The following is a 14568-nucleotide window of genomic DNA, read 5'->3' on the forward strand; positions in this document are numbered from 1 at the left end:
ATAGGTTGTAGAGACCCTAATTTTTGTAATTACCATTAAATTTCTAACCTTGAGTTTATTTCAATAAAGCCCTTGAATTTTCGCCTAATTCGTTTTAAACCCTAGAATCGGGAAGCATCACGGATTAATTCGAGTAAACCCTAATCGATCCCGGTAGATTAACAATCACCTTTAAAACCCTATTATTAGACCCTAAAATTATAGATTAATCACTTTAAAATCTTAATTCCCGGTAACGCCGTTTTCGCTCGGTTTCTCGCTTTTGTTTGCGCTTTAATTTAACGGGACCCGAATTTATTATTTTAACTATTTTTTTAAAGTTAGTATATTGATAGTAAATATCAAGGTTTCATAAATTTAGACTTGGTCCCTATATACTTCTATTTTATTTCATTCCAAACCTTAATTGTAATATTTTATTAATTAATGTACTTATGCCTATTATATTATGTTTATAAATACAAGTCTATATATATATTTCTTGGTGCCCAAGTAGCTAGCCATGTGAGGGTTGAAATGGCCTTGATGGACAACTTTGACAAATTACACCTATGGAACTTGGCCCCTAAGAAACCTTCTAATCCTTTCTCTATATATATGCACACTTCTTCCCCTCATTTTACACATTTTCAGCCTTGCACTAGAGGATTGAGAGAGTGATCTTGGAAAGAGAGAGAGAGAGAGAGAGAGAGAGAGAGAGAGAGAGAGAGAAGAGAAGAAAAAAAAGAAAAATTGTGTTGAGTCTTGTATAACAAAGGGAAACCTACATCATTTCTTCTCTCAAGTTCTTTTACCACTTGTTTTTCCCCTCCTAATACATGTTCTTTGTATATATATGTTGTAATCTAGGCCTAAACTCTTGTATAAAAGTGTATTAATCAAGAAATGGCGTGCTTCTCTTTCTTTCTTAAATTTCCAGCAGCAAATCTTTTCCCTCTCTTGAATTTATTTTCCTATCAAAACTCCATAAACTAAAAAATATGTTTTTATGGTGTAATATTTGGTATGTCTAGAGTATGTGGTAATTTTGGTAGGACCTAAGGATGTATTTTCATAACCTAAACAATTTTTCTAAGTTTGTTACTCACAGAACCAGAAAAATAGTCAACTTTCTCTATTTGTAGAAAATTCCAAAAAAAAAAAAATCCTGAGTCCATTTTTATGTCAAAAATCTTAATCTTGGTGTTATATTTCAACTAAAATTGTTTGAACTCAAGAGAGTGAATGGTTTGAGAGAAAAACCGATTTGCGTAACGGTCAACGAATCTGGATAGATCTTGGTAATTATGAATTATCTTAAAATCTAAAATAGCTATCCTAGTTTCGTAAATTGAGTTTGAAACTAGACTTATTTATCTACAAACTCACAAGAGGCCAGGTACTTAGGGCCAATAAAAGTATTTTTTTTATAATTATTTTCAAACTGGTTCAAATCTGGAAATCTGGAAATTTGCGTTAATATGCTCTTATTTGGTTTGCAACTCTTATATTCTATGTTTCTTGAATGTGTTTAGTCTCGATATGTAATCTATGATAGATTGTGAATTTTCTTTACCATGAATAAATTACTTGTTGTTTAGTTTGGATTCATAATTATACTGACCATGCTTTGCTGTAACTGAGAACATAATGCACTTAATAAAGGGAAAATCAAATGGGATGGTAATGGGTTACGATCATTGTATTAAATTTTATGAGATAATGAATGGTGGATTTAAGGGTATGATATAGTGGAATGTGTTCCATTTTTGAGAAGTCTTGCGCAAGTGTGCTTTCGAACCCTAACATGGCACGGGAGGTATTTTGGCTGTTTAACGAAAATGGGAGGTATAAGGGTGGCAATGAGGGTCTTACACAGGGAGAGTATCCCTGGAAGCCCGTTCCCTTGGGGCAAACCGTGATGTCACCACTCGGGTATGTAACCTAGGTGCGTGGGTATCATTGGTAATTGTGCAGTAAGCGACGCACTGGTGGTTTTGCAGTAAGCGACGCATTGGTATTGTATTAACCAAAGGGGAGTCAGAATTGCTCGTGGCCAGTGTTAGTGGTTGGGTAAGAACGGAATTTCGCGGGGAGTTGCCTAGAACTAACTAAAATTGACTATAATTCATGAGAACTGAAATTTAATTATAAGCTTTGCTTAATTATTGCTTTTGTTGTATGTTATGATCGTGCCGTTATGTTACTTGTGTATTTAGAATGGGAAAAGGGTCGGGGTATGTGTGTTTACTGGGCAATCCAAGCTTATGGCATTTTATGCCAGGTGAAGGCGAGTTTTACACCGAGAACGGAACCCCTAAAAGCTTTGCGGAACCATGGCTGCCTTAGAGATTAGATTTTATATTTCCTGTATTTTGGATAATCTTTTTGTATCAAGGAACTGATCTATATTTAAAGACTTGAAGAATTTTATCTATAAGTATTATTAATATTTTCTTTTAGTGTAATTATTTGTATTTTGTGCTTGAAAATGATGTGTATCCGCTAGTTAAACCCCGGTGTATCGTTGTATTATATTATTAAAATTTGGGGCGTGACACAAGTTATTGAGTTTTTAGAAAAGAATGTGATCCACCGATTTGGTCTGCCCCAATCTATTACTGTCGATCAGGGCACAGTGTTCAATGGGGATGAGGTTAAAAGGTTTGCCACAGAGTATGGCATTCAAATATTAAATTCCTCACCCTATTATGCTTAGGTAAATGAACAAACTGAAGTAACAAATAAGATTGTTAAAAACACTTTAGAAAGGATGATTGAGGATAATCCTAGGGATTGGCACAATCTTCTGTCAAAAGTGCTCTGGGCTTACAGAAATTCTAAGAGAAATAGTACAGGCACAACCCCGTACGAATTAGTTTATGGACATGATGTTGTATTACCTTTAGAAGTAACAGTTAGGTCCAATCGACTGGCCAAACATTTGGACATTCCTATGGACGAATATGCAGAAGCCATGACAATTGTTTTGCAAGACTTAGAGGAGAAAAGGGTTATGGCTTATAATCATTTGATAGCTCAGAAAAAGAAAGTTAAAAGAAGCTACAACAAGAAAGTGAAAAGTAAAGTGTTTTCTGAAGGAGAATTGGTGTGGAAAACCATTTTAACTGTTGGTCTAAAAGCCCCAGAATATGGCAAATGGTCTCCAAACTGGGAAGGTCCATTTAAAATACATAAAGTCCTTAAAGGAGGAGCTTATCATCTTGCTTCTATGGAAGGTGAACCACACAGAAGAATCATTAATGGCAAGTATCTTAAAAAATACTATCCAACCATGTGGGAATGCATGAACAAACCATGAAAGCATAGAAAAACGCATGCATAACAAGCCAGAATGAAACATGATAGACTTTCCATTAAGAAATAATGCCAAAAGTACAAATCCCAATAGGTACAAATCAAAACAAATGTATTTGGATTAATCTTTATGAAAATACATAGAAAGTCTGCTCCAAGCTTGAAGGGTAGATTGATGTTTGATTTTATTCTGCCTGAGTCTGGTTTGGGCTTGTCTAATGGCAAGAGGGCCACCTTCTGCTTGAGCAAACAGAGTTGGGATTTGTTGAGAAAGAATGGCTTGTCTTTGTTCAGCAGTAACTCTCTGAGCTCTCACAAGTGCTAGTTAAGTTTCTAGTTGATTTTCTGCTACTACAAGGTTAGCAACTTGAATAGTGAGGGCCTGTGGTTTGGTGGAGGCCTCAGTCAAGGCAGAGACTTCTTTCTTCATTTGATCCACTTGAGTTTTAGTAGTTTTTGGCTCAGAGTGAAATTGTTTGATAGCTGCCAAATATTGGGGAAGTTCCGAAAGGAAGTTTTGGAAGGCTTGCACTTGGTCTGGATCAAACAATTGAGGCACTAAAGGTGCAATGGCTTCTAGGCATTCAGTTAGAAATATGGTTTGAGAAAGAGCCAGATCTTCTAAAGATTGATCAAGCTAGTTGAAAAACTGGTCCATCAGTGTTTGATCTTTATCATAAAGTTGTTTTATTTTGCCTTCGACAGAAAGACTGGCAATAGTCTCTTGTACAGCAGGAATGCCTAGGAGCCAGTCTCTGATTGCAGAAAAAGGTACAACTGTAGACTGTGGCAGTAAGAAAATAAAGTTACTCATCGATGAAACCCAAAAAGAAGGGAACAATGACATTCGATGTAAGAATTGTTACCTCTGTGGGAAATGTAGTAACAACTTCAGTTTCAGGAAAGGTTAATTCCTCTCTTGGAGGATTTTGGGTTGGTGTGGTTTGCACCCCCGTCTCAGTAAACAATGGTATAAAAACCTTGCAGGACAATATGAAGAATGTTATTACATTAACAGAGAAGAAAAATTTGAAAAGATGAGATATATGAGAAATGTTACCTGTGATTGTTGGGCAATGGAGGTATTAGTGGCCATAACCTCTGAAGTTAGTCCCTTGCTGGGATCATGAAGATGAGAGAATTGGTCCTCCATAATGGAAATTTCAACAGGATGAATAATGAGTTCAGGAGAAGTTCTTTCTTCATCCGAAGGTGATTCACTCTCCAAAATTTCAGTAGCAGCCTTGTCAGTGTCATCATTTTGATTAGAGAGTGAGACTTGGTTGTTTTGGTGTGTATTGTCATTTGGCTCAGATGTAGGTTCATGGATAGGAGGACTTTTGTCAGCAGGAGTTGTTTGGTTATCAGGGTTGATAGTCAAGTCCATAGAGTTTTCTTTGACATAAACTGAGTTAAGAGGAGCTTCTCTGGCATGGTTAGGAGCTTCTAACTCATCTGAGGAAGAGGCCACACCAGGGAAATTGATGACCTCATTAGTCCCATGGCGCACTCCCCTAAGAGAAAAGGCCATTAAGTACCCTAGGGCTATTTCTTGAGGGATGTCAGCCAGGAGGTGTGCCAATTCAAGGACCAAACCTCTTTTGCCTACTCTATCTGGACCAACTCTTTCTGGGCTAGTTTGTTCTTCCCAAATGTTGGCCTGTGCCGCTTGAGTAGGCTGAGGATCCAGATGCTCTGAATAAGGAGAAGGCACTTCAGTCTGGTCGGTCTAGATTACAGCATAGAAGGGGATCTAGGGTGAACTTCAAATTGTTTTTCATTCTTAGGCATGAAAGAAGGTAATATGGTCTGAGTTTCAGGCATTCTATCATGAGTAGAAGGAGACATAGCTGGAGAAAGAAGCCTTCTCCTCTTGTATGATTGAAAGTATGTCTGGAAGAGAGAAAATTCAGTACATTAAAACATTAGTGTATTTTGATATAATGAGAGTTTGAGTAAAAGTTATACCATTATTGGGTGAGAAGAAGAACTGCCAGAGGAAGAAGATGCTGGTGTAGCAGGAGTTATGATATGAGAAGGAGTTGGTATTTCTTGCTTTCTTTTTGACCTTCTCTCAAGAGCAGTATCATCTTCTACTTGAAGTTGATCATCTTCAATTTGGAGTTGAGAAGATTAGATAGCTTGGATTTCTTCTTGCCTAGTTCTGAACCTCCTTTCATCGTCTACAACCTGGTTGTATGGAATGAATCCTTCACAACTAGTGTTTAAAGGATTACCTTTTGTTTTCCTTGGAAGGTTCATTGGAGCTTTGCCTTTGCCCTTAGGAGTTGGAATAACATGGGCATGCATCTCTATGGCCAGAGGAGTGGCCTTGACAGGAGGTTGGGCTAAACATAAACAACAAACACAGACAAATAATGAACATGTGTGACAGGTATGACTAAATAAGTGTTAGCACAAACTCAGAGCAGTGCATATAAGAAAAGGAAAGAGGTAGAATTACCAATGATCATCTCTGCTCATTTTCTATTGTCCGGATGCACATTCCAGAGACAAGCCTGAAGATCTTCATCAAAGATTAAGGCATTCATTAAAGACCACCATTCACTGAACCTGGTGGTAGTAAAAGGGGTAATCTGGCAGTAGAAAAAGCTGGATTGATCAAATAATTGTTGATTCTCAGCCAGTAGATCTTTCACTTCTTGAGAGATTTTGAACTGAATCCTAGATCCAACTTGTTCATAAATGATAGAATGTAAGTACGGGCAAGGGACATTTTGATATAGTCCTATTTGTCTGGCCCACTGGCAGGGATTATAGCTTTCAAAGCTACAGTTGGAAAGCCTACTAGTAGAAATGGATCCACCTACTCAAATATATCTGGGTGTAAGAACTTGAGCCCAGAAGTCTTTTTGTTATTGCCTCCAAGTATCACTCAATGTTTCAGGAGCAGCATTGATATATGTTAATCCGGTGGAAGTAAACTGAAAATCATGGAAATGGAGGAAAAGCTGTGGGTCTCTATCGACAGGTAACTCGAATAGAGTAGTGAAAACCTTGGTGAATGAATTGGATGAGGCTGGTCGAAAAGATAAGAAAAATTCAGCATAACTCTCGCAAGGAGAGAAGTAAGGTGTTTGAGTAGTAGGCTTAATTTCAGGGAAAAAAAACATAGAGCCAGGCTTGAAAAAGCCAAAAGGGACCTCCTCCATTATGGTCTATCTCTTTATCGACTAAAGAGAAAAGACCCCTATATAATGTGCCCAAAAGAAAAGGGGCGAAAGCCAATTGCATGCCCTCTTGAATACAAGTTGCTAGGAACAAATACTCTTTGGTAATTTTGAGACCTGGGACACATAGAAGATGTTGGGAGAGCCACAACAAGTAAAAAGTTGTCCTTTCTGTTTTGGATGGTTCATCAGAAACTTGTTGATATTTTGATTGGAACTTTCCATAACACAGATCAGTGTCAAGTGGGACTTTTGATTGAGGGGTTAAGAGGGCACTGATATGTTAGCTAGTAACAGGGAGGCCAGTCAAGTGTACAATATCAAGAATGGTGAGAGAGATCATACCAAACTTTAAAATAAGTGAGTTGCAGGATTGAGACCAAAAACAAGTCGTAACTCCAATCACCCATTTGTCCATATCCAGGGCTAATGTTGACAGTTGAATGGCGTCATAAATGCCAAGAGCTCTTCAAAGGTCAACATTATAAACCATCATACGATGAACCCATAATCTCCATTTAGGGTTTGGTTTCTGCCATGAACGTAAGGGATTAGGGCTTGAATGCCATTGGTTCCATGCTAGTTTCGCTTTTTTGAAGAGCATCACCTCAGTATCTGCTACGGGATAATAGAGGGTAAGTTCATCTGGAATTTTGGCAAAAAAGGTTGGACCTAGTTCCCCTTGAGCAGAAGTATTGTTGCAGGGAATAATACAGCCGTTAAAAATATGTTGGCGGAGTATTGGTTGGAATTCAAGTGGGAAGCGCTGCACAAATGGTGTCTCTGTCTGTTTCTTTCCTCTGGTTTGAGTTCGTTTGGGCGCCATTGGAGTGTATAAGCAAAAACAAGGGTTTTCAAAGAAGCAAAGCTCGAAGAAGAAAGTGAAGAACAGGGTAGAATAGAGGGTATGATAGTGATAAAGTAATGATTTGAATTCTGATGTTCATATAGCTTATGGTGGACCCTCTTGATTAAGTTTGGGCTGGTCACTAACAGTTGGGCCTGATGGCTGGGCCTTTTTTGGATTCATGTTAATTTAAACATCTGAAGGTTGCTTTAAATATTTGGGCCTCAATTTGTGGGCTCATTCTTATGAGTTTAAGTGCATTGCTCAAAATATAAGCTTTATTATTTTTTTTTTTTACTTTCTGACATTCATTTAAGACAAAAACATCTTTTGGTCTTGAATAAGGGGGGCATTGTTGGCAATAAAAATTATATTCTCTGTTGATTGATCATCAAAGATGCAGAAAAGTGATCCAGTGGAAGTTGAAGATGAAAACATAAGTTTGTTGAGGAGTATGAGTCCCAGAATACAGAATAAATGATGGCAGTAAAGCAGGCAAATGGAAGAGGCAGTTTTTTCCTGTCGATTCATCTGATAATACACTGAAGCAAGGCCAAACATGGCCCAGGTGTCAAGACATGAGATAAAGCATGCAGGTAAGGCAGAATATGTGACCCATTTACAAGGAAAAGGATTGCTGCAGCAAAGAAGCAGTTACCAGCAGTTGCGAAAGATGATGGGCAGCTATGCAAAGGCATGGAGATAACTGGCTTCATGGTGAGACATGTAATATTAAAGAAAGGGCAAGGCTAGCAGTATAAAGGCTGGAGATTGGAAGAAAAGGACACACAACCTTCACTACATATGTGAAACTAGGAGTAGTTTAACTTAATTAGCAGTAGTCTTTATACTTAGTAGTAGTTCTGTTCATAATTTAGCTTCTATAGCTAAGTTTAATTCTGTTGATTGTAGTGTACTTGAAACTTGTAATTTAATTCCTGCAATTAAGTAACAGGTTTTCTTGTTTCTTCAATCAAATTCAGTTTATTCCCATTTGTTTCTTCGCATTACAACCTCCAAAGAAGTCCTTGAATCTGTCAAGGCATAGGACATTTCAAACCACAATTGCTTGATCTGTTTTGTTTGTGAAATTCTGGGTTTTCTGTTGAATCTTCTCTGTCGATTTGGCCCAAACCAGATTTTTGCAAATAACTTTGTACTTATATGAGCAATTTACGTATTTAAAAAAATTATAAGTAATTTTGGTTTCTTAGCAAATCTCACAAATGTTACCAGCTTTCTCGAGGCATATGGACCGTCACTATGGATGAGGTATTGCAACCTCTCGGAGGTACTTGAGAGCCTCTTTTAGGGAAGTGATTGTGCTCCATCTTAGGTAGTGTGTGACTCTTTCATCTTTGGCCCATGACAAGAAATTGTTGGCACATTAGAGAGTTTAAATCTCCTCAAAGAGATTTTGGATGAGTCCATTGTCTATATGTTTGACAAAATTGGAGATTTCAAGATGGTTTTAGGCTCAATTGGTTCAATTCAAATGGGCATATGCTAGTTTAGCTAAAGAGCATGAGTATATAGAGGCAAGACATTCATATTTCTCTCTCTATAATGGCATCTAAAGTAACTCTCTTTCTGCCAAGCAATGGCAACAATGACCGATCCTTTGAGGATGAGGATCATCTGGTGTGCAGCACCAAGAAAATCAAGAGCACCACAATTGAGAAAGGAGATCAAGACCTGGAATAGATCTTGGTGCAACTTGAGGCAAACTAGAAGAAATCTTTTAACCAAGTTCTCATAGTAACTAAGAACAATGAGAAGGCTTTTGACAATGATATGGATGACAATTTTCATTGGACTATTTACTGTTAGGATTAGAATGTGAAATGACCATTTTGACTCTCTACTATTTAATTATGTATTATATTTAGTAAAATTCAATAAAATTTAAATGTCTCAATGTAAAAGTAAAATAATTTTGTTTAACTTTTTATTGATGTTTTATTTATTTAATTTTTTATAGATATTTTATTGATGTTTTATAAATTTTTTTTTATATTTTATTTAATTTCATTATTTAAATTTTAATAGATGTTTTATTTACTTTCATTGTTTAATTATTATTATTTTTAAAAATAAATTTATTTAAAATTTTAATTAAAAAAATAACATATATTTTTACTGATATTTTATTTATTTAATTTTTAAAAAATAAATTTATTTAATTGTGTAAAAAATAAAATAAAATAAAATTTTATTTAATCTAACTAAAAATAATTAAAATATTAAAGATATGTTTAATATTGCTAATACTTAGTAAACAATTGAAAAAGGGTAAAATAGTCTTTTGCTCATTTATCCTGTCCAGTCTGTCCAACCAAACATTGAATTTACTAAAAATAGTCATTTCCAAGCATCTAATCCCATGAAAAAACAAACACGGGATACACATCCAATCCAACCAAATAGTCCGAGAGATTCACAGTCCCAGGATTCAAGTCCGATGGATTCTAATCTGCCCCTATCCAGTCCGTCCAATCAAACACACCCAAAAGGGGCAGGGCCGGCCTTGAGATTTTTGGGGCCCAAAGCCGATAATCAACTAATAAATATCGCTAGATCATTTGGGGCCCTTCACATTTTTCTTTTTCATTTAACGGAATTTTTTTTTTGAAGGTAAATGACAAAAGATTTGTGTCAAAATCACAACAAATACTTAGCATTACATTACAACAATTAATAAGTATCACTTGATCATCGCTCTTCTTGCATTTTTATAAGCAAATAAATCAATCATACTTGTATAATTTAGTTTTTTTTTTTTTGCATAATCATTTTTAATGGATAACAATTCTAATCCATTCAATCTTTCTTGGGACATGGTTGATTGGAGGTAATTTTTGATCATTTTCAACTTTGAAAAGCTTATTTTTCCCCAATATTATAATAGCAATTGAGCAAAAGACATGACAAATATTTAATTAATTGAATAGAAAAAAAAACCTATTTGTGCTGTGTTGTTGCTCTGAATTCTTGAGAAATTCGTTAGTGCTCTGTTGTGCTGCTTCTCTCAAAATTTTGGAAAAAGTGAATTAAGAATTAGGGTTAGGAATTAGATAGGGAGAGAGAATGGGCCCTTTTAATTTTGAATGAGCCTTTTTATTTTTTAATGGGTCAATTTATTTTAAGTTAGTTTGGGTCTTTCTTAATTTTTTTTAAACTTAAAACATACCTAATATATTACACTAAACTATACTAAAAGGGGCTCTCTTTTTTGGGTCTATTTTGAGGGGCCCTAAGTCATGGCCTGGTGGGCCTATGCCCAAGGTCGGCCCTAAAAGGGGGGAGAGAGGAGGAGCCTTTCAATAACAAATGCAAAATTCAATTTCTGCAAAACTGCCCAACTAATGCAGCAAAACTAATGGGAAATAAGTGTGTAAGTTACATACTTTATATACACGTGTGTGTATATTTGCAGCCACCAAACAAACCTAGTCCAAAAAAAATAAATAAATTAGGTTGATGGGCCACCAATCTAGCCCACCCCAAACCCATTCCAGCAAGCTTCAAGTCCCAAGATCCGCGGACCACGGACCCGATCAGAGCTGGCCGCTTGTGACAATTTTTGCATAACCAACTTAGACCATAGTTTTGGCCCAAGCCCATCCTTCAAGCATCCATAACTCCTTTCATTCGAAAAATTTAGATGTCTCAAAGGCTCATGCCCTTATAAAAAACCTGGGATTTAAATACCCATCAATGTTTTGCTCTGCAATCAATGTGGGATAGGTGGTTATACACCATTCCAAATACATTCATGAGGCCAATTTTATGAGACATTTTCTCATTCAATTCTCAATATTTTTTGTCATTCTTTTTGTGATGTAAAGATTTTGTTACAAAGAATCTAAACTCATTTGATCCCACCTCAACCGATAGTTGGGACCCACTTTAATTTTATATTAAAGTCACCATAAAATAATTTTTTCCAACAAATCTCTCAAGAGCACAATGTGTTTCTACTATTAACAAATGATCAATTATCAAGTTCATTTATTGTTTTTGTGCTCTACACAAAACCATAGATCTCATCCTCTCAATCAATCACAATGCTCTATCTGGCCATGTTCAAGAGCACCAAATAACTTCTAGGCAATGACAATCTTAAAAAGGAATCAAGACTAAAAAAATTTAAAAATGTAGAAAATCAGACACAACGTTCTTACATAAGATAAAGCTTACAAAATATGTAGGTCTCACCCAATGTAAAAGAGTTTTATTCAATTATCTTGTTCTCTCAAGTTTCAACTCAAAAATTCCTTTTGAATTTTCATTTTATTTTCAAGTCACTTCTCCATCTTTACCACTTCACAACCAACTTCATTAGTGTTATAATTGTATATGCCAAATCTCACGGGGTTATTGATAGGGTAAATAGTTCATTTATTTATTTATTTTTTGAGCAAGTAGAAAATAAAAAGATATATTAACATAGATTCATTACAAACCTTGCAAAGTTTATGTGTTGGATCGACCACTGAGCTATTAACTTTCGAAATACATAGAAACTCAAAAAGATAACAATAAAGGCCTATTTTGAGAAGTTGATTAAATGTTAATTTTTTGGTTTGTTGGCTTTTCTAGAGTACATCACTTCTATATTTTTTTGTACGTTTTTTCAAAAAAAAAAAAAAAAAAAACTAAAAAGTCAATTTTTAATCTATTTCTCAAAATAAGCCAAAATATCATAAAATGTCATAACAAAAATCACAAAGCATGCCTTTGCCTCCGCAACTAGTAGCAACGGAAGGTTAGAGCATCCACATCAGGCTCTCTACAATGGCTTTGAAGCTATTGTAGAGAGCAAAAGCTGTAAATACGTGCTCTATCAGACTCTCTATAGCAACTATTCATTTTCACTTTGCTACAAAACCTCACCTGGTTAAACGAGACATTGTTCATAGGTTAATCTATTTTTATTATATTTTCTGGAGCAAAGCTGGTTAAAAAGCCATGGCTAGTCATCCACTCGGATGTCCTGTGAGTGCCGTGTAACAAAAGAAGGAAAATACTCAAATTTGGCTTGACCAGTCGACTGCCCTTCAGTGGGTTCGGCCCTCCTGTGTTGTTGATGTTCTGCTGTGGCTCTGGTCTTGATCTGTTGCTATCTTGGGCCTTATTTTATACCTGTTTTAACATCATTTTGCACTCCAAAGAATAAAAAAACAATATTTTAATGAAATAGAATTTTAGAATAGAGAGTTTGATGGAGTGTGTACATAAAAAAAAGCTAGCTAAAATAGAAAAATAAATTTTAAATTATAATTTAACTTAAAATTTACTAAAACTATTGCGGATGCTCTAAGCTCTCTAAGCTCAACAGTCCACAAATTCCTGATTCTCCTCGTAGCACACCCAAGGGTAGCCAGCCTTATACCCTTTATATAGGGTCTATGTGAAATTTATACGAGTGATGTCCAGATCTATTTTTAGCATTACTAGATGTGACGTGAAATAACTTTTCTTATTAACTGGTAGATTGTTGATTCTAAACCAGATGTTAATTTGGGAAATTTATTCACAATTATGACTACATTTTATTTCTCATCACTATTAAATTAATACAGTGTGTACATATAGGTCATGTTTGATTCACAAGACTAATAGTGAAGTATTAATAATCCTATTAAATTAGTGTGGTATTCACTATCCAATTGGATTAATGTCCATTGGATTAATAATCCCAACCCTACTCCATTATTAATAATCTTACAAATTTGTTGGATTAATTATCTATTGGATTAATAATCCTAAACCAAAATGTTAAAACAAACATAAGATAATTAGACATACGGATTAATAATCCCAATCCCATACTCTAATCCACCCAATCAAACATGCCTATAAGTTAATAAACATATTGTGATTTCTTTTGAAATAATACTATATACACTAATTATTAATTAATAAATCTTATATTATTTATTAATTAAAATATTAATGTAAAGTAATAGATCCCAACACTGCATATATAGACTTATTCTAACTAAACTAAATAATTTAAAGTGAATATGTTAGTTTAATTTTAATCATTAAAACTTATAAAAACATTCAGAATTTTGTAGCAGAATATGAGTGAGCACATTGACCAGTAAATTAATGCCAATTAAAATATGAACGAGAGAGACACAACAATTTTTGTGCATTGATTTGATTCATTTTATGCTAGCTCATTATTCAATTTGGGTTCGGTTTCTTTTAAATTCGAAAATTTAAATATGTCATATTTCAATAATTTAAAATGTTCATTTTGTGTAACAATTTATTCGTATCATCTATGAAAAAATATTAAATTAATTTGATAATTGTTATCTTTTTATTTGATTGCGTTTATTTCCAAAAAAAAAAAAAAACGGATGGTCTATTTTAAAAAATACACTTGTCGTTCATATTTTTAAAGACAAACACAATAAATAAAAATATTATAATGATTATCAAATCAACTTAATTTTTACTATGGATAATATACACTAAGGATCCTGCAAAATAAAGATTCATACCATAGAAATGGAGTCTTTGATGGATTCCACGGGCTCCTCAAATTCTCTTAAGTTCATATTTGAATTTGAAAGAAACTCGAGTTCCCATTTCAATATCATTTTGTTGATAATTTCGTTTTAAAATTAAATTAATTCAAATTAAAAATTTTAAGAATAAATTTGCAAAATTAAAACTTAGAGAATCATCTAAGTGATACCTAACACAAACATAAGCACTCTGTATCTTGGTAAGAAATTATAAGAAATAACGTAAAAGATGGTGATACATCCCCCCATATCTTTCCCCCCACTCCAACGAGGTGGCTGAAAAAACCCAAATTTCAATTTGAGTTGCAACACAGTGTGGGAAACACACGGACAGCCTCAAAAAAAAAAAAAAAAAAAAAAAAACATATCTTTCAAAACACAACTCCACACTCAATCATAATTTAAAAACTAAACCAAACGGAGCCCTTATCTTTCAAAACACAACTCTACAATTCTAAAATTAAATCAAACCAGGCGTCCTAATTAGTATAACATTTTTGCTTGCAAATGTTAGTTGCGGTAAGATAGTCACCACACATTTATGAACTTTTATATTAAATTTAAGATGCATTTCAAGATAATTTCTATAACATGTCATTAATATTCAAAAGTTGCTACAAAAGTTTTACATACTCATAAAAGTTTTGAACCACATAGCGGCACGTGCTTCCTTACAATTGCTTCTGCT

General features: G+C 34.7%; 1 protein-coding gene across 1 annotated transcript; it reads left to right on the top strand.

The window, feature by feature from the left end:
• Window positions 1–2752: 2752 nt before the first annotated feature.
• Window positions 2753–3301, top strand: LOC145795862 (uncharacterized). The gene has a single exon (XM_082880788.1). It carries the CDS (start codon window positions 2753–2755, stop codon window positions 3299–3301), a length of 549 nt encoding a protein of 182 aa, XP_082736914.1.
• The last annotated feature ends 11267 nt before the right edge of the window (window positions 3302–14568 follow it).

Source organism: Camellia sinensis, chromosome 7, assembly GCF_055761805.1.
Source record: "Camellia sinensis isolate YWXY chromosome 7, ASM5576180v1, whole genome shotgun sequence".
NCBI classification, from domain to species: domain Eukaryota; kingdom Viridiplantae; phylum Streptophyta; class Magnoliopsida; order Ericales; family Theaceae; genus Camellia; species Camellia sinensis.